The sequence below is a fragment of the Phyllobates terribilis genome, unplaced genomic scaffold, assembly GCF_046119375.1.
Source record: "Phyllobates terribilis strain yellow unplaced genomic scaffold, ASM4611937v1 Scaffold_3__8_contigs__length_932513732, whole genome shotgun sequence".
Lineage (NCBI taxonomy): Eukaryota > Metazoa > Chordata > Amphibia > Anura > Dendrobatidae > Phyllobates > Phyllobates terribilis.
The window spans coordinates 327,142,429-327,167,784 of NW_027362763.1; the positions used below are offsets into that span (position 1 = coordinate 327,142,429).

Here is a 25,356-nt window from a genome sequence, read left to right on the forward strand (position 1 = left end):
CTGGAGAGGCAGGGGCAGGGGGACCACACATTACCATTAGACACCGGCCGGCTGAGTCAAGGAGACAGACAAGTCCCCTGCACGCTGTAGCTGTGTCTCCAGGCCTGGGGCTTCTTCGCTTCATCCTGCCGGAGAGGAGCTTGTGCCTCAGTGGATGGCGGTAAATACGAGGTCGAGGTCGGGCCCTGGGCAGGATGTCTGGAGTGAGGAAGGGGTTGCAGGACGCTGCTCCCCTCCTGATGAGTTCACACGGATCCCTTAGTGTCAGGTCGGCGGCCGCTCTGCTGGGGCCCTGTATGACTTATGGCCGGAGTCTGACCTTTTCTGCAGATCAGGTCACTCTGGGTCATCGGCAGCAGAGTCACCAGATCTGCAGGAAAATTCAGAGTCCTGCAATAAATCACACTGAGCCCCTGCAGAGCGACCACAGACATCAGCAGAGCGGATACTGCACTGACTGATCAACCCTGAACCTACAGGATGTCACATACTATACTGCTCCATATATAATATGTGAGGTTCTGTAGGCAGGTCCAAGTGTGATCAGTACAGTGTATACCCATGTACAAAAAATGTCATCCAGTATATCGATTACTGTATGGTATCCTGTGGTACAGACATCAGATGGGATATAACAATGTGTATAGCATATAACATCTAATGTATGTATCACAGTATATCATACTAGCTATTGAACCTGTTGTGGCGAGCTTTTTTATTGGTATATGCTCTCCCATCCTGGACCCATATCCTGGTATATGCTCCCCCATCCTGGTATATGCTCCCCCATCCTGGTATATGCTCCCCCATCCTGATCCCCCATCCTGGTATATGCTTCCCCATCCTGCTCCCCCATCCTGGTATATGCTCCCCCATCCTGGTATATGCTTCCCCATCCTGGTCCCCCATCCTGGTATATGCCCCCCCATCCTGGTTTATGCTTCCCCATCCTGGTCCCCCATCCTGCTATATGCTCCCCCATCCTGGTCCCCCATCCAGGTATATGCTTCCCTATCCTGCTCCCCCATCCTGGTATATTCTCCCCCATCCTGGTATATGCTTCCCCATCCTGGTCCCCCATCCTGGTATATGCTCACCCCATCCTGGTATATGCTCCCCCATCCTGGTATATGCTTCCCCATCCTGGTCCCCCATCCTTGTATATGCTCCCCCCATCCTGGTATAAGCTCCCCCATCCTGATATATGCTTCCCTATCCTGGTCCCCCATCTTGGTATATTCTCCCCCATCCTGGTATATGCTCCCCCATCCTGGTTCCCCCATCCTGGTATATGCTCCCCCATCCTGGTGTATGCTTCCCCATCCTGGTATATGCTCCCCCATCCTGGTCCCCCATCCTGGTGTATGCTTCCCCATCCTGGTCCCCAATCCTGGTATATGCTCCCCCATCCTGGTGTATGCTTCCCCATCCTGGTGTATGCTCCTTCACCCTGGTCCATGCTTCCCCCGCATTATGGTATATGCTCCCCCATCCTGGTCCATGCTTCTCCCCATACTGGTATATGCTCCCCCATCATGGTATATGCTCCCCCATCCTGGTCCATGCTTCCCCCCCATCCTGGTATATGCTCCCCCCTCACTCTGGTCCATGCTCCACATGTCCGCATAGCGTGATATCTGGTTTCATTTGATTGAATACAAATGTGCAGAGTGTATTCAACAAAATGGCGCCAAAGTACGCGCATGCGCATACCACGCTGTCCATTTTGTCGAAGACACTGTTCATATTTGTCTTCACTAAACTAGCGCCGGAAATCGGCGCCTGCGCCACACTCCTCCCCTGGACTCTCCAGAGATGACAGGACTGAACGAGTATGTGTTTATGGTGCCGGAGATCGCGGTATGCACTCAGTGCTTATGCATACCGCGATCTCCGGCGCCACACTCCTCATCCCTGTCTGAGATGTGGATGTGTCTTTCTGTCTGTGGCCAGACTGCGCAGGTATTGCACTTGCACAATCTATAGAGGCTTCTGGCAGAAGGACACATGCCTGATTAAACTATAGATACCAGTCATGTATTGTCATATAAACTATACAGGGCCATACCTAGGGGAATCAGGGGGGGCATGTGACCTGGGTACAGCCGTCAGGGCGGTGCCTTCCGGCCACCTCATGCGGTGGTCAGAGGTGTCTCCCAGGTAGCTGCATTTTGCATTCGACCATTCTCTGAGCTGGCTGTGGAACCGACAGTCGATCAGAGAAGGGAGCTATGTACGGGCTCATATTGTATGTAGGGAGCTATGTGAGTGCTCATACTGTATATAGGGAGCTATGTGGGGCTCATACTGTATATAGGGAGCTATGTACGGGCTCATACTATATATAGGGAGCTATGTGGGGGCTCATACTATATATAGGAGGCTATGTGCGGGCTCATATTGTATATAGGGGCTATGCGGGATCTCATACTGTATCTAGGGAGCTAAAAGGGGCTCATACTGTATCTAGGGAGCTATGTGCGGGCTCATACTGTATCTAGGGAGCTATGTTCGGGCTTATACTGTATCTAGGGAGCTATGTTCGGGCTCATACTGTATCTAGGGAGCTATGTACGGGCTCATTCTGTATCTAGGGAGTTATGTGGGGGCTCATACTGTATCTAGGGAGCTATGTGAGGGCTCATACTGTATCTAGAGAGCTAAGCGCGGACTCATACTGTATCTAGGGAGTTATGTGGGGGCTCAAACTGTATATAGGGGGATGTCAGCATACTTTATTCTGCTCAATATTAAGGCTTTGTGCCCATGATGTGTTTAAGCGTTTCTGCAGCGGCAAAAACGCTGCAGAAACTCTTAAAAATGCTTGGTAGAAGGTCTGCCATGTTCCCCTATGATAATCCGCATGTGCTGTGCACATGCTGCGGAAATTTCAGCTGCGGATTATCATTGCAGAAAAAAACGCAGCACTACCAATTATTTTGCGGAAGTGCTGCATTTTCGATGCCATTGACTTGCATTAGACCGCATGGATTACGCATCACTGCATATGTAGATGCGGAATCCACGCGTTTCAATGTGCGGCTGGTACCCGGGTGTGGAGGACAGGAGACTCTCCTCCGGACCCGGGTACCATAGAAACTGTGAAAAAAACAATAAAATAAAAAATAAATGTTATATTTACCTTCTGGCAGCCCCCGGTGCGCTCTTCCTCTCATGCCGGCAGATAGCGATGGACTGAAGGACCTGCGCTGACGTCATAGTCATGTGACGGGTCACGCAATGCTGATGTCGGCAGGTCCTTCAGTGTACCGTGATCTCCCGACAAGGGAGAATGGAGAGAAGCAAGACTCCAGGGGCCATCGGAAGGTAAGTATAGATTTATTTTTTATTTTTAAACATTCTTTTCGTCACAGTATATAAATCCATGCCGTTTGCATGGATTTATATAATGTGACCAAGTTGATAAGCACTTTCCAAGAGATGCTAAAATCGCATGGAAAGCGCTTGTCAACCCGCATGTGGAAATGCATGTGAAGAACGCTTCACATCCGCATGTCCCTGGCAGGAAAACGCATGTACAATCCGCATGTACAATCCGCATGTACAATCCGCATGTACAATCTGCATGCGTTTTTTTTCTGCCAGGGAGATGAAGAAACGCTCAGGAATAATCCGGAGCATTTCTGCATCGTGGGCACATAGCCTGAGTCATACAATTAATATATTTTTGTATTATTTTGTTAATATTATTAATATTGAGCAGAATTAATTTCAGTCTATTGATTCACCTTCCACAACAGTCATGGTCTCTCATGTGGCCCCTCAAGGAAATTAATCTCCCACCGCTGCTCTACTATATATAGCGCTATGTTATGTATAGGGCTGTGTACATAATGGAAAAAAATTTCCATAATTTTCCGTCTACAGATGTCACCAAAGTAACATGACTTATCACATGATCTATCAAAGGGAATCATGTGACATGTCACGTGATATATCGGGTAGCTGTAGGGGGGCCCACACCTTCTAAACTGCCCGGGGCCCTGGCTACTCTTAATCCACCCCTGACCGCAAGTAACGTTCAGATCATAAAACGCACCCCCCATTTTCCTCCCAAATTTGGGGGAAAAAAAGTGCATCTTATGGTCTGAAAAATACAGTATCTAATTTATACAATGTGATTTTCTTGATTTTTTTTTTTGGGGGGGGGTGGATATTCTATCTCTGAATGTTAAAATTAACCTAACCTTAAAATGATAGACTGTTCATGTCCTCGTCAGTGGGTAAACTCACAAAAACAGCAAGGGATCAAATACTTATTTCCCCACTGTATATATGTGTGTGTGTGTGTGTGTGTGTGTGTGTACATGTGTGTGTACATACAGTTAGGCCCATATATATTTGGACAGAGACAACATTTTTCTAATTTTGGTTCTAGACATTACCACAATGAATTTTAAGCAAAACAATTCAGATGCAGTTGAAGTTCAGACTTTCAGCTTTCATTTGAAGGTATCCACATTAAAATTGGATGAAGGGTTTAGGAGTTTCAGCTCCTTAACATGTGCCACCCTCTTTTTAAAGGGACCAAAAGTAATTGGACAATTGACTCCAAGGCTATTTCATGGACAGGTGTGGGCAATCCCTTCATTATGTCATTCTCAATTAAGCAGATAAAAGGCCTGGAGTTGATTTGAGGTGTGGTGCTTGTATTTGGAAGGTTTTGCTGTGAAGTAAACATGCGGTCAAAGGAGCTCTCCATGCAGGTGAAACAAGCCATCCTTAAGCTGCAAAAACAGAAAAATCCTATCCGAGAAATTGCTACATTATTAGGAGTGGTAAAATCTACAGTTTGGTACATCCTGAGAAAGAAAGCACTGGTGAACTCATCAATGCAAAAAGACCTGGGCGCCCACGGAGGACAACAGTGGTGGATGATCACAGAAAAATCTCCATGGTGAAGAGAAACCCCTTCACAACAGCCAACCAAGTGAACAACACTCTCCAGGAGGTAGGCGTATCAATATCCAAATCTACCATAAAGAGAAGACTGCATGAAAGTAAATACAGAGGGTTCACTGCACGGTGCAAGCCACTCATAAGCATCAAGAATAAAAAGGCTAGACTGGACTTTGCTACAAAAAATCTGAAAAAGCCAGCACAGTTCTGGAAGAACATTTTTTGGACAGATGAAACCAAGATCAACCTCTACCAGAATGATGGAAAGAGAAAAGTATGGCGAAGGCGTGGTACAGCTCATGATCCAAAGCATACCACATCATTTGTAAAACATGGCGGAGGCAGTGTGATGGCTTGGGCATGCATGGCTGCCAGTGGCACTGGGTCACTAGTGTTTATTGATGATGTGACACAGGACAGAAGTCAAATGAATTCTGATGTATTCAGAGCCATACTGTGTGTTCAGATCCAGCCAAATGCAGCCAAACTGATTGGTCGTCGTTTCATACTACAGATGGACAATGAACCAAAATATAAAGCCAAAGCAACCCAGGAGTTTATTAAAGCAAAGAAGTGGAATATTCTTGAATGGCCAAGTCAGTCACCTGATCTCAACCCAATTGAGCATGCATTTCACTTGTTAAAGACTAAACTTCAGACAGAATGGCCCACAAACAAGCAGCAACTGAAAACCACCACAGTGAAGGCCTGGCAGAGCATCAAAAAGGAGGAAACACAGTATCTGGTGATGTCCATGAGTTCAAGACTTCAGGCAGTCATTGCCAACAAAGGGTTTTCAACCAAGTACTAGAAATGAACATTTTATTTACAATTATTTAATCTGACCAATTACTTTTGGTCCCTTTAAAAACAGGGTGGCACATGTTAAGGAGCTGAAACTCCTAAACCCTTCATCCAATTTTAATGTGGATACCCTCAAATGAAAGCTGAAAGTCTGAACTTCAACTGCATCTGAATTGTTTTGTTTAAAATTCATTGTGGTAAGGTCTAGAACCAAAATTAGAAAAATGTTGTCTCTGTCCAAATATATATGGACTTAACTGTATATATATATATATATAATTTATTTATTTGTTTTTTTAATTCCTACTATGTTTTCTGTAGCATGTGGATGGATGTATTGAAATCTCATGCACATTGCTGCTACTGTAAACTAACTGTTGCATTCTATACTTTCAGAGTGCAAATCTTGGCAGAAAATTTACCCCTGCAATATATGAACAAGCGTTAATAGTGCACCATATAAACAAGCTTTTGTTTTAATGCTGAGTAATATATAAAAGCTGCTGTATATATTTACCTGTTGCATGTTTTGGTTCTGAAGGTTAGGGTTGTAGGTTGAAAATAAGATATATTCCTCCACTGATCTTTCACTTTCCCCCTTTCATTTTTTCCTTCATTATTCTCATTTTCCTAGTTGAAAGTTTGCCCATTCCCACCCTTTTATCACCCCACCATATATCCCATTACTTTCTCGATGTATAAATTTTGGCATTTCGGACTATGTGACCTTCCTCAGAATAACACTAGAGATTAATCATGTTACTAACACACATGTATGAACTAAGGAATCCGGCTGATCAAGAAATCAGATAGCCACCTTAAAGGTCCTGGTTAACGGAATATGTATCCAAAGAAGTAGCACACCCTCAGTGTAATAATGTGTGTCCCCTCAGACCCTGGGCCTCATGTGGCGTGTCTGCAGCATCGGCAGATGTCAACCAGTGTCGCTCTATCAGCTGAAGTCAGTGAGCCCTGGAATGGCCATGAGGAGTTAAGTAGTAGCACTTGTGTATCACTTCTCTTGTGTATATTCTGAGGAAGGTCACATAGACGAAAATGTTAAAATGTATACTATACACTATTCTTCGTTCAATAAAATAACACTTGATTGAGTGCCGGATTCCATAATATTTTGTACTATAAATTTTGGGACCCTATCCGTGCACCACTTATACGAGGAGTGCTGTTTGTCTTTTTTGAATAGATACTGCATATCAACAGATCTACAGTAAAGTCCAATATCCTCTTATGTGATACCTGGATACGTTTTTGCTCAGTATTTATTTTTTATTGCTTACACAGCATCCACATTATTTTTCTATTCTGTACAAGTGACAATACTCATATTGCTCCTCGTCACTTGGATCTACAATCTAAAATCCTAATATACAACTGCTCAAAAAAATAAAGAGAACACTTAAACAACAGAATATAACTCCAAGTTAATCAAACTTCTGTGAAATCAAACTGTCCACTTAGGAAACAACACTGATTGACAATCAATTTCACATGCTGCTGTGCAAATGGAATATACAATAGATGGAAATTATTGGCAATTATCAAGACACCGTCAATAAAGGAGTGGTTCTGCAGGTGGAGGCCACAGACCCCATTTCAGTACCAATGCTTTCTGGCTGATGTTTTGGTCACTTTTGAATGTTGGTTGTGCTTTCACACTCATGGTAGCATGAGACGGACTCTACAACCCACAGAAGTTGCTCAGGTAGTGCAGAATGGCACATCAATGCGAGCTGTGGCAAGAAGGTTTGCTGTGTCTGTAGCGTAGCGTAGCGCTGGAGGCGCTACCAGGAGATAGGCCAGTACACCAGGAGACGTGGACGGGGCCGTAGGAGGGCAACAACCCAGCAGCAGGACCGCTACCTCCGCTTTTGTGCAAGGAGGAACAGGAGCAGCACTGCCAGAGCCCAGCAAAATGACCTCCAGCAGGCCACAAATGTGCATGTGTCTGCACAAATGGTTGAAACCGATTCCATGAAGGTGGTATGAGGGCCCTACATCCACAGATGGGGGTTGTGCTCACAGCCCAACACCATGCAGAACGCTTGGCATTTGCTACAGAACACCAGGATTGTCAAAGTCGCCACTGGCGCCTTGTGATCTTCACAGGTGAAAGCAGGTTCACACTGAGCACATGTGACAGACGTGACAGAGTCTGAAGACACCGCGGAGAGCGATCTGCTGCCTGCAACATCCTTCAGCATGATTGGTTTGGCAGTGGGTCAGTAATGGTGTGGCGTGGCATTTCTTTGGAGGGCCGCACAGCCCTCCATGTGCTCGCCAGAGGTAGCCTGACTGCCATTAGGTACCGAGATGAGATCCCCAGACCCCTTGTGAGACCATATGCTGGTGCGGTTGACCCTGGGTTCCTCCTAATGCAGGAGAATGCCATACCTCATGTGGCTGGAGTGTGTCAGCAGTTCCTGCAAGATGAAGGCATTGAAGCTATGGACTGGCCTGACTATTCCCCAGACCTGAATCTGATTTAGCACATCTGGGACATCATGTCTCGCTCCATCCACCAAAGTCACGTTGCACCACAGACTGTCCAGGAGTTGGCGGATGCTTCAGTCCAGGTCTGGGAGGAGATCCCACAGGAGACCATCTGCAACCTCATCAGGAGCATGCCCAGGCATTGTAGGGAGGTCATACAGGCACGTGGAGGCGACACACAATACTGAACCTCATTTTGACTTGTTTTAAGGACATTACATCAAAGTTGGATCAGCCTGTAGTGTGTTTTTCCACTTTAATTTTGGGGGTGACTCCAAATCCAGTCCTCCATTGGTTAATAAATTTGATTTCCATTGATGATTTTTGTGTGATTTTGTTGTCAGCACATTCAACTTTGTACAGAACAAAGTATTCAATGAGAATATTTCATTCATTCAGATCTAGGATGTGTTATTTGAGTGTTCCCTTTATTTTTTTGAGCAGCGTATATTGAAACGAGAAAGCAGAGAATTTGAACATAAGCTTCACTGTGTTATGTAAAATCCTAACACATCATTATGAAGAAAATATTTGTCCAATATAAAAATGTCCTACTTAATAACAAGATCCAATAAGAATCTGTATTCAAATCTGGAGGCTGTACTTTTAGGAGACCACAGTTTTGCAGTGAAAAGTTTGCAGATCAGAAGGGATTAAGACTTGCCACATTCCCGTGCTCAGCTTTACACTGTGTTACTGGTGCATGAAGAAATGGCAGAAAATCATGCAGTGCTTAATGAAGGAGAGGAGAATGAAATGGTGAGTGCTGATGGGGCAAATATAAGAACATCTAATGGTCTGTCGTCTCCTGCAAATGACATGCTGCAGTTTAGAAAGACGCGCCATATGTCCATGTCCGCAGGTGACCCGCAGGAGCACGTTGGTGCATAGTGGACATGAGATTTCTTGAAATCCCATCCACTTTGCTTGTAATGTGGAACGCTGCAGTTTGCACGCAGTGCAAGTGAACTGCATCCAATCTGCAGCGTTTGCTGATCGTGTGCACATACCCTATTAGTGGATGCAAATAGTTAACAGAACTATTGTTCTTGTAGTAGTGATCCTAATTTATTATGGTTTACATGAATAGTTGGTCCAATGTATATTGATGTATACGGTAATAATAAATATTTAGTCCCTGTTCAACATGTGACTTTTTTGCTTTACTTGATTTTCTTGACATCGTCTATTTGTGCTATTGATGCGCCCCCAGGGCAATGAGGTACTCGGAGTCTGGGCCGATAGATGCTGGGAAAAAGGGGGATCTGTCACAGTGGCTGGCCCGGTCCGTGGCCCAGGGCGGTCAACCAAAAAAGGGATTGTAACTTGGGTAGGAAAAATTAAAATAAAGTAAATAGTTTGTGACGCCACCTGTGGTACCTGGTAAGGTTTACCAGCGCTGCTGCAGACCTCCGGGGGGTGATGGGATGGCAACTGAGGTGTTTCTGCTCCCCACAGGTGGAGCAGGCCCCCGGGGCAGTGTGGAGTTTGATGGTGGTGATGCTGGGACTTGTAGTGTAGGCGGATGGTGCAGCAGGAGTAACTGACAGAGACAGGAGATTCGCTTCAACACCTTTACTGGTGCGGATGTCAGGTACGGTCCAGGGTACTCAGTAGGATGAGTGCACTTCAGGACTTCTCCCAAGTGAGCGGATATAAGGCCTCCTGGTCCTTGTCTTCCTATCTGTATGCTCCTGGCCAGCCTGCAACTGGGCCTAGTTTATGTGTCGTGCTGTTCCTTCACCTGTCGCTCGGTAGTAGGACCTTCTGCTGGCAACCACTATCCCTGGTAATGCTGGGACCTTCGTGGTTCCTGGTCCTGTAATGGGTCTAGCTTCAGGTCGTTCAGGGACTTGTAGTCCTCCTGGAATGCCAGTGATCCCTACTGGGTATAAAGAACCCTGTAGGCGCGGACCCGGAGTCCGGTTTGTATATTCGGGGTGAGCCTATGATGCTCCTCTGCCCCCTCAACTCCTCTCTCCTTTCTCCTCTTGCCTTCGGCCACACTCGGGGCCCTCAGAACTCAGCAGCAGACGAGCTGGGTCTTCGTTGCTCTCAGCGTCAGCACGCTCTCAGACTCTCTCTCAGTCTGACTACTGACTGAGCTGCCTGGCTCCACCTTCCATATATATATCCCTATCGGGCTCCCTCTGGTCGTATAAGGTGGAAGGGTGGAGGTGTTTGTATGTAATGAGGGCCTCTTGTGGAGAAGTCCATCCATGCACCCTTGGTCCTGTGGTACCTGTGCATAGCAGGGTGCCACATTCCCCCCTTGTACAATTTAGTACTCCTGGACTGAAGCATTTTTTTAAACAGGTTATAACAATAATAACAACAATAATAACAACAATAATAATAACAATAATTAAGTTACAGTAAGTTCCGTAACCTGGTGTCCATTTCACCGAAGAAAGAACAGGAGGGACCCGCCTGAAAACCCTCAACATAGGCCCTGGGCCTGGCTACAGGGCATAAGTAATCCAGGTGCTGGACCACGTCTTCGGCCACGCCAAACGGGTTTTGTTCTGTGGTTTTATAAGGGGGCACTATTTACAAATAAAGTTTTTGGCTGCTCACAGTCCTCAGCCTACAAGTCTTTATACCCTTACGGGTAGCTAAATGCACATATATTTTCAGTTTACATAATAAACAATATACAATACCCTACTGGGTAACTATTTACAATGGTAGGCAAATTGTGCTGATTCCCTAAGCCTGGCAGGGATTTGTCCTTGTGTGCTGCGTGTGGACCTTCGTAGCACTGGGGTGTCACTAGTGTCTTTGCGTACCCTTTCTGTTAATCTAGCAGGTGTACGTGCTGGTAGATTATAGAACTGCCTTAATCTCTCTATGGGACTGGCAAGTACACTGTCCACTGGGCCTTCAGGCTTTGCTTCAATGGGTGATTCTCCTCTTACTGGGGACTCTTCCTGTTCCTGAGCAGGCTCTTCCAGGGCGCTTACCGGTTCTTCTGGTTGTTGATAGAAGTGTATCACGGGTATAATCACTGCTCCATCAAGTTGAGGCCAGTCCGCAGGGAAATCTCCTAGAACTGTGTGAAGCACTTCTTCCTTGGGTTCTTCCGGTGCTTTAGGAGGCACTTCTTCTTCCATTGTCTTCAGTAGACCTGGGCACACTTTCAAGTGGTCTTTTGAAACTGTTGCAGTTGTTTTTCCTCCGTCTTTGCTAATCAGGCAGGTTTTACTGTTATCAAATCTGGAGTTCAGCACTGTGTAGGGCTCTCTTTCCCACTGGTCATCGAGCTTGTGACTTCTTCTCTTCCGCTTTAGCACTATCTCTCCAGGTGCCAAGGTTCTGCTGGTGCATGTTTATTGTACTGCTCTTCTTGCCTTTCCCTTACTCTGTTCAGACTGTCTTCGACACAGGCCTGTACTCTCCTGTACTGCTCTTGCCGATTTGTATCCCAGTCTTCAGTGGACATGTCTGCTTCAGGTTCTACCACTCCGAGTTCCAGGTCCATGGGCAACTTTCCGGGTCTTGCTCTCATGAGGTACGCTGGGGTACAATAAGTAGAACTCACAGGTATGTGATTGTACAGATCTACCTGGTCAGTTAGTTTGTCTGGCCACTGGTTTCTTTCTTCCAAGGGTAAGGTTTTCAGCAGGTCTATGACGATGTTGTTCATTTTCTCACACAAACCATTGGTCTGAGGGTGATACGGCGTAATCCAGATCTTTTTGCATCCGTACAGGTGACAGAATTCTTTAAACAGCTCGGCTTCAAAGGCAGGGCCTCGATCCGTCAGCACTTTGTCCGGGTATCCATGGGGCCTGCAGAAGTATGCTTGGAACGTTCTTGCTGCAGTCTCTGCTGTAAGGTCCTTGACAGGGGCTACCACCAGGAACCGGGAATAGTAATTCTCCATGGTCAGGGCATAGGAATAGCCTGACCTGCTGGGTGACAGCTTGACGTGATCCAGAGCGACAATCTCCAGGGGCTGGGTTGTTTTGATGGACTGCATGGGTGCTTTCTGGCTGCCGTAGTCTTTTCTTCTGAGGCTACAGGGCCCACAATTCCGACACCACCTTTCTATGGAACTCCGCATTCCAACCAAATAGAATCGGTCCTTCAGCAGGGTTTCCAGCTTCTTCCAGCCAAAGTGACCTGCTTGATCGTGGTAAGCCTCCAACACCATCTGGATATCCGTTCTGGGTACAACAATCTGCCACACCATTTCATGGGTCTTGGGGTTGACATATCTTCTGCACAGCTTCTCTCTATAGATGAACACCCGGCTTCTCTCATTCCACAGTTGCTTGGCTTGTGGAGATCAGTCTTTTGATGAGTCTGACAACCGGGTCACTGTCTTGAGTCTCCTTCCAACTGTGTTGGGGTAGAGGATTCAGCATCCTTCCCTGACGTCTTCTGGTGACATGTTGCTCATGGACCACTCCGCTTCGGTGGAAAGCAGGTAATTCAACTTCCTCTAAATCATCCACTTCATCCTTGGTGTCTGACTGGTGAGGCATCCTTGACAGGGCATCAGCATTAGTGTTCTTGTGACCTGCCCTGTTCTTGATGGTAAACTGATAATTTGACAGTCTGGCCACCCAACGCTGTTCCATGGCTCCCAACCTGGCTGTCTCCAGGTGTGTCAAGGGATTGTTGTCAGTAAAAGCTGTAAACTTAGTTGAGGCTAGGTAATGCTTGAACCTTTCAGTGATAGCCCATACTAAGGCCAGGAACTCTAGCTTGAAGGAGCTGTAATTCTCCGGGTTCCTCTCAGTAGGGCAAAGCTTCCTACAGGCATACGCAATTACCTTCTCTCTTCCATTTTGCTTCAGGGACAACACAGCTCCCAGTCCCTCTTTGCTGGCGTCGGTGTAGAGCATGAAAGGCTGGCTGTAGTCAGGGTAAGCCAGGATTTCTTCACCAGTCAGGATTTCCTTCATTACTGCAAAGGATTCAGCCTGTTCTTTGCCCCACTGGAATGGGGGACTCTTTCCTCTTTTGGACTGCCCTACCAGGAGGTCTTGAGGAGGTGCTACCTTTTTGGTATAGTCCTTTATGAACCTCCTGTACTACCCGACCAGTCCCAGGAATTTCCTTACTTCTTTGATGCTTCTCGGCTCAGGCCGAGACTTCTGGATGGCAGTAACCTTCTCCGGGTCTGGTGCTACTCCCTCCGAGCTGACTACGTGCCCCAGGTACTGAACCTTCTGCTTGAGCAAGTGCATTTAGAAGGTGCTGCAAAAAAAACACGGTTCCAAGAACCGACATCACCAGTGAGATTTTCTTGTATGAGAGTTGAATAATAGCTAATGTTGAGCGAGCATGCTCGACACTGCTCGGTACTCGCCCGAGCATCATGCTACTTGGGATGTTCGGCGAGCACCGAGCATTTCCGAGTCTCCGCCCTGCATGTTTGGCGTTCTTTACAGAGCCAATGAACATGCAGGGATTGCCAGCCAGTCACTGTAATGCCACAGCCATGTTGTTTGTGGGCATTACAGTGACTGGCTGGCCGCACAGCGTCACCTCGAGTATTTAAAACTGGGCGCCGCCATATTGGACACAGTCGCTCCGGATTAGACAGTGTAGGGACAGCGCTGCTGAGCTAGGGAGAGATTTTTCCTGCAAAATAGTTAGTGTAGGGCCTGTAAAGGCTGCCAGAACAAACAAACAGTCCTTCTCAGGACTAATATCCATCCCAGATATCAGGCAGGCAGGCTGTATAGGAGACGCAGTGGTTATACCAGCAAATGCTGCATTACAGTCCTGTGTGCTCCTGTTTCTGAAATTGCTGGACTTACCTCCAGGTCTCGGGGGCCAGTAAAAATCCTTTCTTTTCATCTAAATCCTCTTTTTTTTTCCCTCCTTCACACTGTATAAATACCCGTCTTATTAACCTATTGATGTCCCCCTGCCCCATCCAAAAAAAAAGTGTGTCTCTGATTTTTCAGACACAAATATATCTGTTGAAAAGAGTTTGGTATAGGCCACAGAAACAGAAGTGTGGTTTTGCAGTTCTACGGGTCAAATCTCTGTATTATCCAGTTTTGGGCCTTTTGTATATAAAAAAAAACAGTTTGAGTGTGTCGCTCACTGTTCAGCCGCAAATCTATATATTTAAAAATGTCTGGTATACACCAATAAATTATAACTGTGGGTTTGCTGTTCAGCGGTAAAAAATCTCTATTATCTTGCTTTTCGCATTTTTTGCAGTAAAAAAAATAATTAATCGTGTCTTCCTGATTGTCCAGACACAAAAATATATCTGTTGAAAATAGTCTGTTGTATGCCCGACAAATCCCAGTGTGGTTTTGCAGTTCCACGGGGCAAATCTCTGTACTATCCAGTTTTGGGCCTTTTGTATCTAAAAAAAACTGTTTGAGTGTGTCGCTCACTGTTCAGCCGCAAATATATACATTTAAAATTTTATGGTATACCCCAGCAAACAATAACTGTGGTTTTGCCATTCCACTGTAAAAGATCTCTATTATTCAGGTTTTGGTATTTTTTCCGTAAAGAAAAACAGTAATAATTTATCCCTGATTGTTCTGATTGTTTAAAAGAGTCGGGTGTAGGCCAGAGAAATAGAACTGTGGTTTTCCTCTTCCACGGTTCTAATCTCCTTTTTATTACCCTTTTTCCATTGATAGTGCGAGTGTAAGCTATTTTACTTATTTTACAATGGGCAAGGCGTGTGGCAAGGGAAGTGGAAGTGGACGTTCTGGTGATGGTGCGTGCAGAGGACGGGGCCGTGGCCTAGGAGAAAATGCGCCACAACCAACAGCCACATCTTCTCGCTCCCACTTCTTGACCGAATTACTAGGGAAGCACAGAACAACACCAGTATTGCAAACTGATCAGTGTGAACAGGTTATTAATTGGATAGTAGATAATACTTCCAGTTACCTGAGCACCACCACCTCCGGTCTGTCTTCCTCACGGTCAAATGTTAGTAGCCGTGAGTCTCGACCACATACTCCTCCTCACCCTGATGCTCCTTCCTCCCACCATGCCGAGTGTCGTCAGACAGCAACTGATCCCACACTTGGACACTCTGAAGAGCTGTTCACTGGTCCATTTCCATATTTGTGCCCCTTGCCTGCTCCGCTTGAAGTGGTGGAAGAGGAGAACCCATGTAGCGATGATCAAATATTTGAACACCCACGGCCACAGGAAGTTGACGTTGGCAATTTGTCACAAGAGGTGGACGATGACGAGACACAATTGCCAGGAAGTGAGGAGGAGGATCGTGGTGCGCAAGTGGAGGAGGAGGAGGTGGTGGATGATCTAGTAACTAAAACAACGGGGCAGGAGGAAATGCAGAGTGAGGCCAGCAGCACACAGGGGGAGGGAGGCAGAGTACCCCAACAGGCAGGAAGAAGCAGTGTGGTGGCCGCAGACAGAAGGCGGCCAACCCTTCCCCGTAACACCAACACGAGTGACGTTGCCAGTAAAAGCGGTAGGTCTTCCAGAGTCTGGAATTTTTTTAAAGACTCTGCTGATAACCTCAAAAAGGCAATTTGTACCACCTGCCATGCCAGAATCAGCAGGGGTGACAAAACTACCAGCCTGACCACCAGCAGCATGATCAGGCACATGGCAGCAAAGCACCCGACTTTGTGGGGCGAACCCCAGGGTCCACAACCAGTGTCAGCGGGTGTCACCACTTCTTCTTCCGCTGTTGTGCATGCAATAGAATACCCTGTTGTGTGTGCAAGGCAATCCCCTGTCCATACTGCATGTAAAGATGCCCCCTCCTCTCAGTCTTCACTTGTTATGGCAGTTTCTCAAGAAACAGCATCAACGTCCACGTCCCACCATAGTGTTCAACTGTCCATATCCCAGACCTTTGAATGAAAGCGGAAATTCACAGCTAACGCCCCACAGGCCACAGTCCTAAATTCGCACATTTCACGACTGCTTGCGTTGGAAATGCTGCCTTTTAGACTGCTGGAGACGGAATCCTTCCGCAACCTTACGGCGGTGGCCGTCCCTCGGTACTCGGTCCCCAGCCGACACTATTTTGCCCGGTGTGCCATCCCCGCACTACGCAATCACGTGTCCCAAAACATCTTCCGTGCCCTCAACAATGCAGTTACTGGGAGAGTCCACCTCACAACAGACACGTGGACAAGTGCTTGTGGCCAGGGACAGTACATCTCCCTGACGGTACAATGGGTAAACATAGTGGAAGCCGGGACCCAGTCGGACCTTGGGACGGAACACATACTCCCCACACCGAAGATTGCGGGCCCTATGTCAGTCAGAGTTGCCCCCACAGTGTACAGCTCCTGCGCATCATCCTCCTCCTCCTCCTCATGCTCAGCCTCCATCTCAGATATCACCACATCAGTTACAAGCTGGAAGCATTGCAGTACTGCCTCCGCCAAGCGGCAACAGACTGTGCTGAAACTCATAAGCTTAGGTGATAAACCTCACACTGCTTGTGAGTTGTTGACAGCTGTGAAAGAGCAGGCAGATCTGTGGCTGAGACTGCTGAACCTACATCCAGGCATGGTCGTGTGTGACAATGGCCATAACCTGGTGGCGGCTCTGAGGCGAGATCACACACGTACCATGAACCTCGTGGTTCAGCGGTTTCTTAAATCGTACCCCGAGTTGCCAGATCTGCTCGTGAAAGTATGCCGCCTGTCAGCTCATTTTTGCAAGTCGGCTACAGCTTCCGCCGCCCTTACTGTGTTGCAGCAGTGTTTGCAGCTTCCGGCACACTGACTGGTGTGTGATGTCCCCACACGTTGGAACTCTACCCTCCACATGTTGCTAAGGATTTGTGAGCAGAAGAAAGCAGTTGTGGAGTACCAGCTGCAACAATGCCATCGATATTCGGGTCAGACTCCACACATAAGACCTCAGGAGTGGACCTGGATGTCTGACATATGTACCATCCTGACAAACTTTGACGAGGCCACCAAGATGGTGAGTGGCGATGACACCATCATTAGTGTCAGCATCCCACTTGTCTGTCTTTTGCAAGGCAGAGAATTAAAGAGGAGGCATTGCAGCCAGAGGATGATGAGATGGATCAAGAAGCTGTAGCGGGCGATTACACACAGCCCAGCCTCATCTCATCCCAACGTGCATTGGAGGACAATGAGGGAGAGGAGGAGGAGGTGGAGGAGGAGGAAGAACAGGAGCTGGTATCATGCACTGTAGATGGTAGTACCTCTACAACTGTCATACCGTCGGTTCAGCGTGGGTGGCCTGAGGACGGGGTGGGGGAGGAGGAGGAGAGCATGGTCAGTCGTCATCTTGATGAGGACACGGAAATCTTGCCCGTTACCAGTCTGGCACGCATGGCTGACTTTATGTTACGCTGCCTTAACCGTGACCCTCGCGTTGTCAAAATGTTGGGTGATAGTCATTACTGGTTGGTGACACTTTTAGACCCCCATTACAAGGAGAACTTTCACTCTCTTATTCCTGAGGTGGAAAGGTCTACATAAATGGGGCAGTACCAGAAGGCCCTTGCTGCAGAACTGTTAAAAAAATTCCCATCTGAACATGCTAGCGGCAGAGGTCACAGTTCGTTGTTGCCCAACCAAGGCGTACAAGCGAGAGAGACGCAACTCCAATCCAGCAGAGGCAGGGGAACACTGTCAACGTTCTGGGACAGTTTTCTCAGACCCTCCCTTCGGACAGACCCTGAGGCGCGAGGTACTCTCTCAAGGAGTGGAAAGTTTAAAAAGATGGTGAGGGAGTACCTTGCCGACCGTACAAGCGTCCTCCATGATTCCTCTGTGCCTTTTAATTATTGGGTATCCAAGCTGGACACTTGGAATGAACTCGCTCTGTGCGCTAGCGTGTTAGCGGAGCATGTTTTTAGTGCCGCTGGGGGAATTATAACTGATAAGCGCACTCGCCTGTCAACTGACAATGCTGACAAGCTGACCCTTATCAAAATGAACAAGGGCTGGATTGGGCCAGACTTCTCATCACCACCAAATGACAGCAGAGAAACATAAAGTCAAATCCACTGTGTTATTTCGGGAGGTGTATTCACATGCACCTCTTCACACCCACACATGGGTATACGCTTCCTCATTTCGGCTGTTTTATGTTCTTCTCCTTATCCTCAGCCTCCACCACCACTATGCCACCAGGGTGACCGTGGTCCGTGTTGCCATTATTGAAAGTTCCTCCATCCTGTTTTTTGTCAGCTTTTGCTTGGAAGGAATAAGCAAACACTGTGGGAGACCCACTCCCCAATTATAGGAATAATGTTTTTAAGATGCTGTACTGTATGGCTCTTCCAAGGGGCATTTAAACGATCTTGTTATACCACTCTGACCTCCACGTCTCTTTTGAGGGGCATTAAAAGCGTCTTGTAATTCCACTCTGACCTCCACGTCTCTTCTGAGGGCCATTAAAAGCGTCTTGTTATACCACTCTGACCTCCACGTCTCTTCTGAGGGGCATTAAAAGCATCTTCTAATACCACTCTGACCTCCACGTCTCTTGTAAGTGGCATTAAAACCATCTTGTTATACCACTCTGACCTCCACGTCTCTTGTAAGGGGCATTAAAACCATCTTGTTATACCACTCTGACCTCCACGTCTCTTGTAAGGGGCATTAAAAGCGTCTTGTTATAACATTCTGACCTCCACGTCTCTTGTAAGGGGAATTAAAAGCGTCTTGTTATACCACTCTGACCTCCACGTCTCTTCTGAGGGGCATTAAAAGCATCTTGTTATACCACTCTGACTTCCACGCTTCTTCTGAGGGGCATTAAAAGCGTCTTGCTAAGCTACTGGGACCTCCACGACTCTTTGAACGGGCATTGCATTTCCTCATAATTTTTGGAAGCTTTTGCTTGAAAGGCATAAGCAAATACTATGGGAGACCCACTCCCCAATAATGGGACTAATGTTTGTAATATGCTGTACTGCTTGGCTCTTGTAAGAGGCATTGCAAGTTGCTCCGTCCTAATTTTTGTAAGCTTTTGCTTGGAAGACATAAGCAAATACTATGGGAGACCCACTCCCCAATAATGGGACTAATGCTTGTAATATGCTGTACTGCATGGCTCTTGTAAGAGGCATTGCAAGTTGCGCCGTCCTAATTTTTGGAAGCTTTTGCTTGAAAGGCATAAGAAATACTATGGGAGACCCACTCCCCAATAATGTGACTTATGTTTGTAATATGCTGTACTGCATGGCTCTTGTAAGGGGCATTGCAAGTTGCTCCATCCTAATTTTTGTAAGCTTTTGCTTGGAAGACATAAGCAAATACTATGTGAGACCCACTCCCCAATAATGGGACTAATGTTTGTAATATGCTGTACTGCTTGGCTCTTGTAAGAGGCATTGCAATTTGCTCCGTCCTAATTTTAGGAAGCTTTTGCTTGGAAGGCATAAGCAAATACTATGGGAGACTCACTCCCCAATAATGTGACTTATGTTTGTAATATGCTATACTGCACGGCTCTTGAAAGGGGCATTGCAAGTTGCTCCGTCCTAATTTTTGTAAGCTTTTGCTTGGAAGACATAAGCAAATACTATGGGAGACCCACTCCCCAATAATGGGACTAATGTTTGTAATATGCTGTACTTCATGGCTCTTGTAAGGGGCATTAAAACCGTCTTGTTAAGCTACCGTGACCTCAACGTCTCTTCCAAGGGACATTAAAACCGTCTTGTTAAACCACTCTGAACTCCACAGCTCTTCCAATTGGCATTAAAACCATCTTGTTAAGCTACTGTGACCTCAACGTCTATTCCACGGGGCATTGATATTGTCTTTTTATTCCACTGTAACTTCCACCACTCTTCTAAGAGGCATTAAAACCATCTTGTTAAGCTACTGTGACCTCCACGTCTCTTCAAGGTGCATTAAAATCGTCTTGTTAAACCACTCTGAACTCCACAGCTCTTCCAAGTGGCATTAAAACCATCTTGTTAAGCTACTGTGACCTCCACGTCTCTTCCAAGGGGCATTAAAACCGTCTTGTTAAGCTAAGCTACTGTGACCTCAACGTCTATTCCACGGGGCATTGATATTGTCTTTTTATTCCACTGTAACTTCCACCACTCTTCCAAGGGGAATTAAAACCGTCTTGCTAAGCTACTGTGTCCTCCACGTCTCTTCAGAGGGGCATTAAAACCGTCTTGTTAAACCACTCTGAATTCCACAGCTCTTCCAAGGGGCATTAAAACCATCTTGTTAAGCTACTGTGACCTCCACGTCTCTTCCACAGGGCATTGATTTTGTCTTTTTATTCCACTGCGACATCCACCACTCTTCCAAGGGGTATTAAAACCATCTTGTTAAGCTACTGTGACCTCCATGTCTCTTCCAAGGGGCATTAAAACCATCTTGTTAAACCTCTCTGAACTCCACAGCTCTTCTAAGGGGCATTAAAACCATCTTGTTAAGCTACTGTGACCTCAATGTCAATTCCATGGGGCATTGATATTGTCTTTTTATTCCACTGTAACTTCCACCACTCTTCCAAGGGCCATTAAAACCATCTTGTTAAACCACTCTGAACTCCACAGCTCTTCCAAGGGGCATTAAAACCATCTTGTTAAGCTACTGTGACCTCCATGTCTCTTCAACGGGGCATTGATATTGTCTTTTTATTCCACTGCGACCTCCACCACTCTTCCAAGGGGCATTAAAACCATCTTGTTAAGCTACTGTGACCTCCATGTCTCTTCAAAGGGGCATTAAAAGGGTCTTCTTAAGCCACTCTGAACTCCACAGCTCTTCCAAGGGGCATTGAAATGTTGTTTTTAATTACTTTACCTCTAATCTCTACGACTCTTCCAACGGGCATTGCATTTCCTCCTAGTTTTAGTCAGCTTTTGCTTTTCAGTGCAAAGGTGAAAAGTAAGGGAGACCCACGCCCCAATAATGGGTAGAAGGTTTTTAGTATGCTGTAATCCACGTATGTTTCAAGGGGCATTCAAGTTCCTCATAATTTTTGGAAAGCCTTCTATTCACTGCTTAGGCCAACAGTGCACAGGAGACCCAGTTGCTATAAATGGAAAGAAAGGTTTAGTTAAGGCCCTCTGACCTCCATGTCATTTACAAGGGGCATTGGAGTGCCTCAAAATTTTGGTAGGCATTGCACTCACTGTATGCCCTATAATTGTGTAGCCGAACCTCTCCTTTTGTTACAGAAACATATCCTACAAGACATATGTGGTTGACTGGCCTGATATTGATGTGAATGGTCCCTGTTTCTCCTCCTCTTTCTCCTTTGCCACTACCTCATCCATCATTTATCACTTGAAACTTTTTTTAACGGTAGTCATAGAACTTGGATAGTAGCAGGAAAACATCCAGCAATCCTCGGAGGAGGTAGGATATGCGCCAAAATGCTGACCACCTCAGGCCTAGCCGCTACTACATTCATGTGCTTGCATTCCTTGAAAGCAAAGCAGATGCTAACTTCTATCATCCTCATCATGCTCCTCACCTTGGCACGCTCAACTTTCCTGATGGAGAAGCCAGGGACCACCGGAGGAGTCTGGTTCTCTGGTGGGCTCGTCCAATACTGCCCTAAAGCAGGCCGGTCTAAGAAAAGTGTGTGGGGATGTTCCGCGGAGAAATCGGGGCGGCTGGGGACCGTTTATGGACACCCGGCCGCCCCCTGGTGGCTGGGGACCGAGCGTGGACACCAGGCCACCGGGCGGCTGGGGACTGAGTATGGATAAAAGGGCTGCCAACGCAGCCATGACATGGTGGTTGACTTCTGCCTCCACATGCCTAAAAGTCCCAATTTCAAGTGCAAGCAAGCTAGCAGTATGGTATTGCAGCCTGGGGGTGGGTGGGTGGCAGGTTGCACACTTACGCTAGCATTCCAACAAAACAAAGCAGATGCTAACTTCTATCATCATCATGCTTCTCACCTTGGCACAAACAACTCCCCTGATGGAGAAGCCAGGGCCCACCGGAGGGGTCTGGTTCTCTGATGGGCTCGTCCAATGCTGCCCTAAAGCAGGCCAGTCTAATAAAAGTGTGTGGGGATGTTCCGCGGAGAAATCGGGGCGGCTGGGGACCGTTTATGGACACCCGGCCGCCCCCTGGCGGCTGGGGACCGAGCGTGGACACCCGGCCGTGGGGAGGCTGGGGACTGAGTATGGATAAAAGGGCCACCGACGCAGCCATGACATGGTGGCCGGCGTCTGCCTCCACATGCCTAAAAGGCCTAATTTCAAGTGCAAGCAAGCTAGCAACCAAGCAATGTGAACTGAGGTCTAAGATGGTACACATGCAAGAAATAAGAGCATGTTCACACTAGCAAAAAGATACAAAACCTACAAAAGACAAAAAATATATCACATACCCTACCATCATTATATATAAATGTAAAGCAAAGTTGCGTATGAAATATAGGGTACTTAGTGAACTATTTTTGATTAAAAAAAGTATTCAAGCCGTCCCACCAGCGAAAAGGTGACCCTAATTGGGACGGTCCTACACTGTCTATATTAAAAACCTTACTGTATATCAGAGTTGAAGTAATGCATATAAAAGGGTAGACAAATAGAACCGGGTCCCAATATCAGACCACCTAAGCCCGTGGTAAGCTACATATATACTGACCAGCTCAACAAGGGGGATGCCACACCCCTAATTTACACAGAATGCAAACAAGACAAAAAACCAAGCAATGTGAACTGAGGTCTAAGATGGTACACATGCAAGAAATAAGAGCATGTTCACAATAGAAAAAAGATACATAACCTACAAAAGACAAAAAATATATCACATATCCTACCATCATTATATATAAATGTAAAGCAAAGTTGCATATGAAATATAGGGTACTTAGTGAACTATTTTTGATCAAAAAAAGTATTCAAGCCGTCCCACCAGAGACAAGGTGACCCTAATTGGGACGGTCGTACACTGTCTATATTAAAAACCTTACTGTATATCAGAGTTGAAGTAATGCATATAAAAGTGTAGACAAATAGAACCAGGTCCCAATATCAGACCACCTAAGCCCCTGGTAAGCTACATATATACTGACCAGCTCAACAAGGGGGATGCCACACCCCTAATTTACACAGAATGCAAACAAGACAAAAAAACAAGCAATGTGAACTGAGGTCTAAGATGGTACACATGCAAGAAATAAGAGCATGTTCACACTAGCAAAAAGATACAAAACCTACAAAAGACAAAAAATATATCACATACCCTACCATCATTATATATAAATGTAAAGCAAAGTTGCATATGAAATATAGGGTACTTAGTGTACTATTTTTGATCAAAAAAAGTATTCAAGCCGTCCCACAAGCGACAAGGTGACCCTAATTGGGACGGTCCTACACTGTCTATATTAAAAACCTTACTGTATATCAGAGTTGAAGTAATGCATATAAAAGTGTAGACAAATAGAACCAGGTCCCAATATCAGACCACCTAAGCCCGTGGTAAGCTACATATATACTGACCAGCTCAACAAGGGGGATGCCACACCCCTAATTTGCACAGAATGCAAACAAGACAAAAAAACAAGCAATGTGAACTGAGGTCTAAGATGGTACACATGCAAGAAATAAGAGCATGTTCACACTAGCAAAAAGATACAAAACCTACAAAAGACAAAAAATATATCACATACCCTACCATCATTATATATAAATGTAAAGCAAAGTTGCATATGAAATATAGGGTACTTAGTGTACTATTTTTGATCAAAAAAAGTATTCAAGCCGTCCCACAAGCGACAAGGTGACCCTAATTGGGACGGTCCTACACTGTCTATATTAAAAACCTTACTGTATATCAGAGTTGAAGTAATGCATATAAAAGTGTAGACAAATAGAACCAGGTCCCAATATCAGACCACCTAAGCCCGTGGTAAGCTACATATATACTGACCAGCTCAACAAGGGGGATGCCACACCCCTAATTTGCACAGAATGCAAACAAGACAAAAAAACAAGCAATGTGAACTGAGGTCTAAGATGGTACACATGCAAGAAATAAGAGCATGTTCACACTAGCAAAAAGATACAAAACCTACAAAAGACAAAAAATATATCACATACCCTACCATCATTATATATAAATGTAAAGCAAAGTTGCATATGAAATATAGGGTACTTAGTGAACTATTTTTGATCAAAAAAAGTATTCAAGCCGTCACACCAGCGACAAGGTGACCCTAATTGGGACGGTCCTACACTGTCTATATTAAAAACCTTACTGTATATCAGAGTTGAAGTAATGCAAGCTAGCAGTATGGTATTGCGGCCTGGGGGTGGGTGGGTGGCAGGTTGCACACTTACGCTTGCATTCCAACAAAACAAAGCAGATGCTAACTTGTATCATCATCATGCATCTCACCTTGGCACTCTCAACTCCCCTGATGGAGAATGCAGGGCCCACCGGAGGAGTCGGGTTCCCTGGATGGCTCGTTCAATGCTGCCCTAAAGCAGGCCAGTCTAAGAAAAGTGTGTGGGGATGTTCCGCGGAGAAATCGGGGCGGCTGGTGAGTATGGATGAAAGGGCCGCCGACGCAGCCATGACATGGTGGCCAGCGTCTGCCTCCACATGCCTAAAAGGCCCAATTTCAAGTGTAAGCGAGCTAGCAGTATGGTATTGCAGTCTGGGGGTGGGTGGGTGGCAGGTTGCATACTTACGCTTGCATTCCAACAAAACAAAGCAGATGCTAACTTCTATCATCATCATGCTCCTCACCTTGGCACTCTCAACTCCCCAGATGGAGAAGCCAGGGCCCACCCAAGGAGTCTGGTTCTCTGCTGGGCTCATCCAATGCTGCAATAAAGTAGGCTGGGCTAAGTAAAGTCTGTGTGGATCTTCCGCGGAGAAATCAGGGCACCTGGGGACCGTTTATGGACACCCGGCCGCCCCCTGGCGGCTTCGGACCGTGTGTGGACTCCCGGCCGCTGGACGGCTGGGGACCGAGTGTGGACACCCGGCCGCCGGGCGGGTGGGGACTGAATATGGATACCTCACTGCCGAAGCAGCAATGAGGTAGTGGCCAGCTTCGGCCTCCTCAAAACTAAAAGGCCCCATTTCAAGTGCAAGCTAGCAGTATGGTATTGCAGCCTGGGGGTGGGTGGTTGGCTGCATATTTGCGCTTGCATTGCAAGGAATGGGGGAGGTACAATTGAACACTGCCCTGGGACAAGGACTTGCA

At 46.4% G+C, this 25,356-nt stretch overlaps 1 protein-coding gene across 4 annotated transcripts in view; it reads left to right on the forward strand.

Moving 5' to 3' along the window:
- The first annotated feature begins 8,841 nt into the window (after positions 1-8,841).
- The window catches only part of LOC141259330 (probable cation-transporting ATPase 13A4), a 1,218,891-nt gene continuing 1,202,376 nt past the window's right edge, over positions 8,842-25,356 (forward strand). For all 4 annotated transcript variants that reach the window (XM_073675148.1, XM_073675147.1, XM_073675149.1 and 1 more), the window contains exon 1: positions 8,842-8,994. In XM_073675148.1, the coding sequence (XP_073531249.1) occupies positions 8,947-8,994 (48 nt within the window). In that variant the 5' untranslated portion in view covers positions 8,842-8,946. The remainder of the gene's footprint in view (positions 8,995-25,356) is intronic.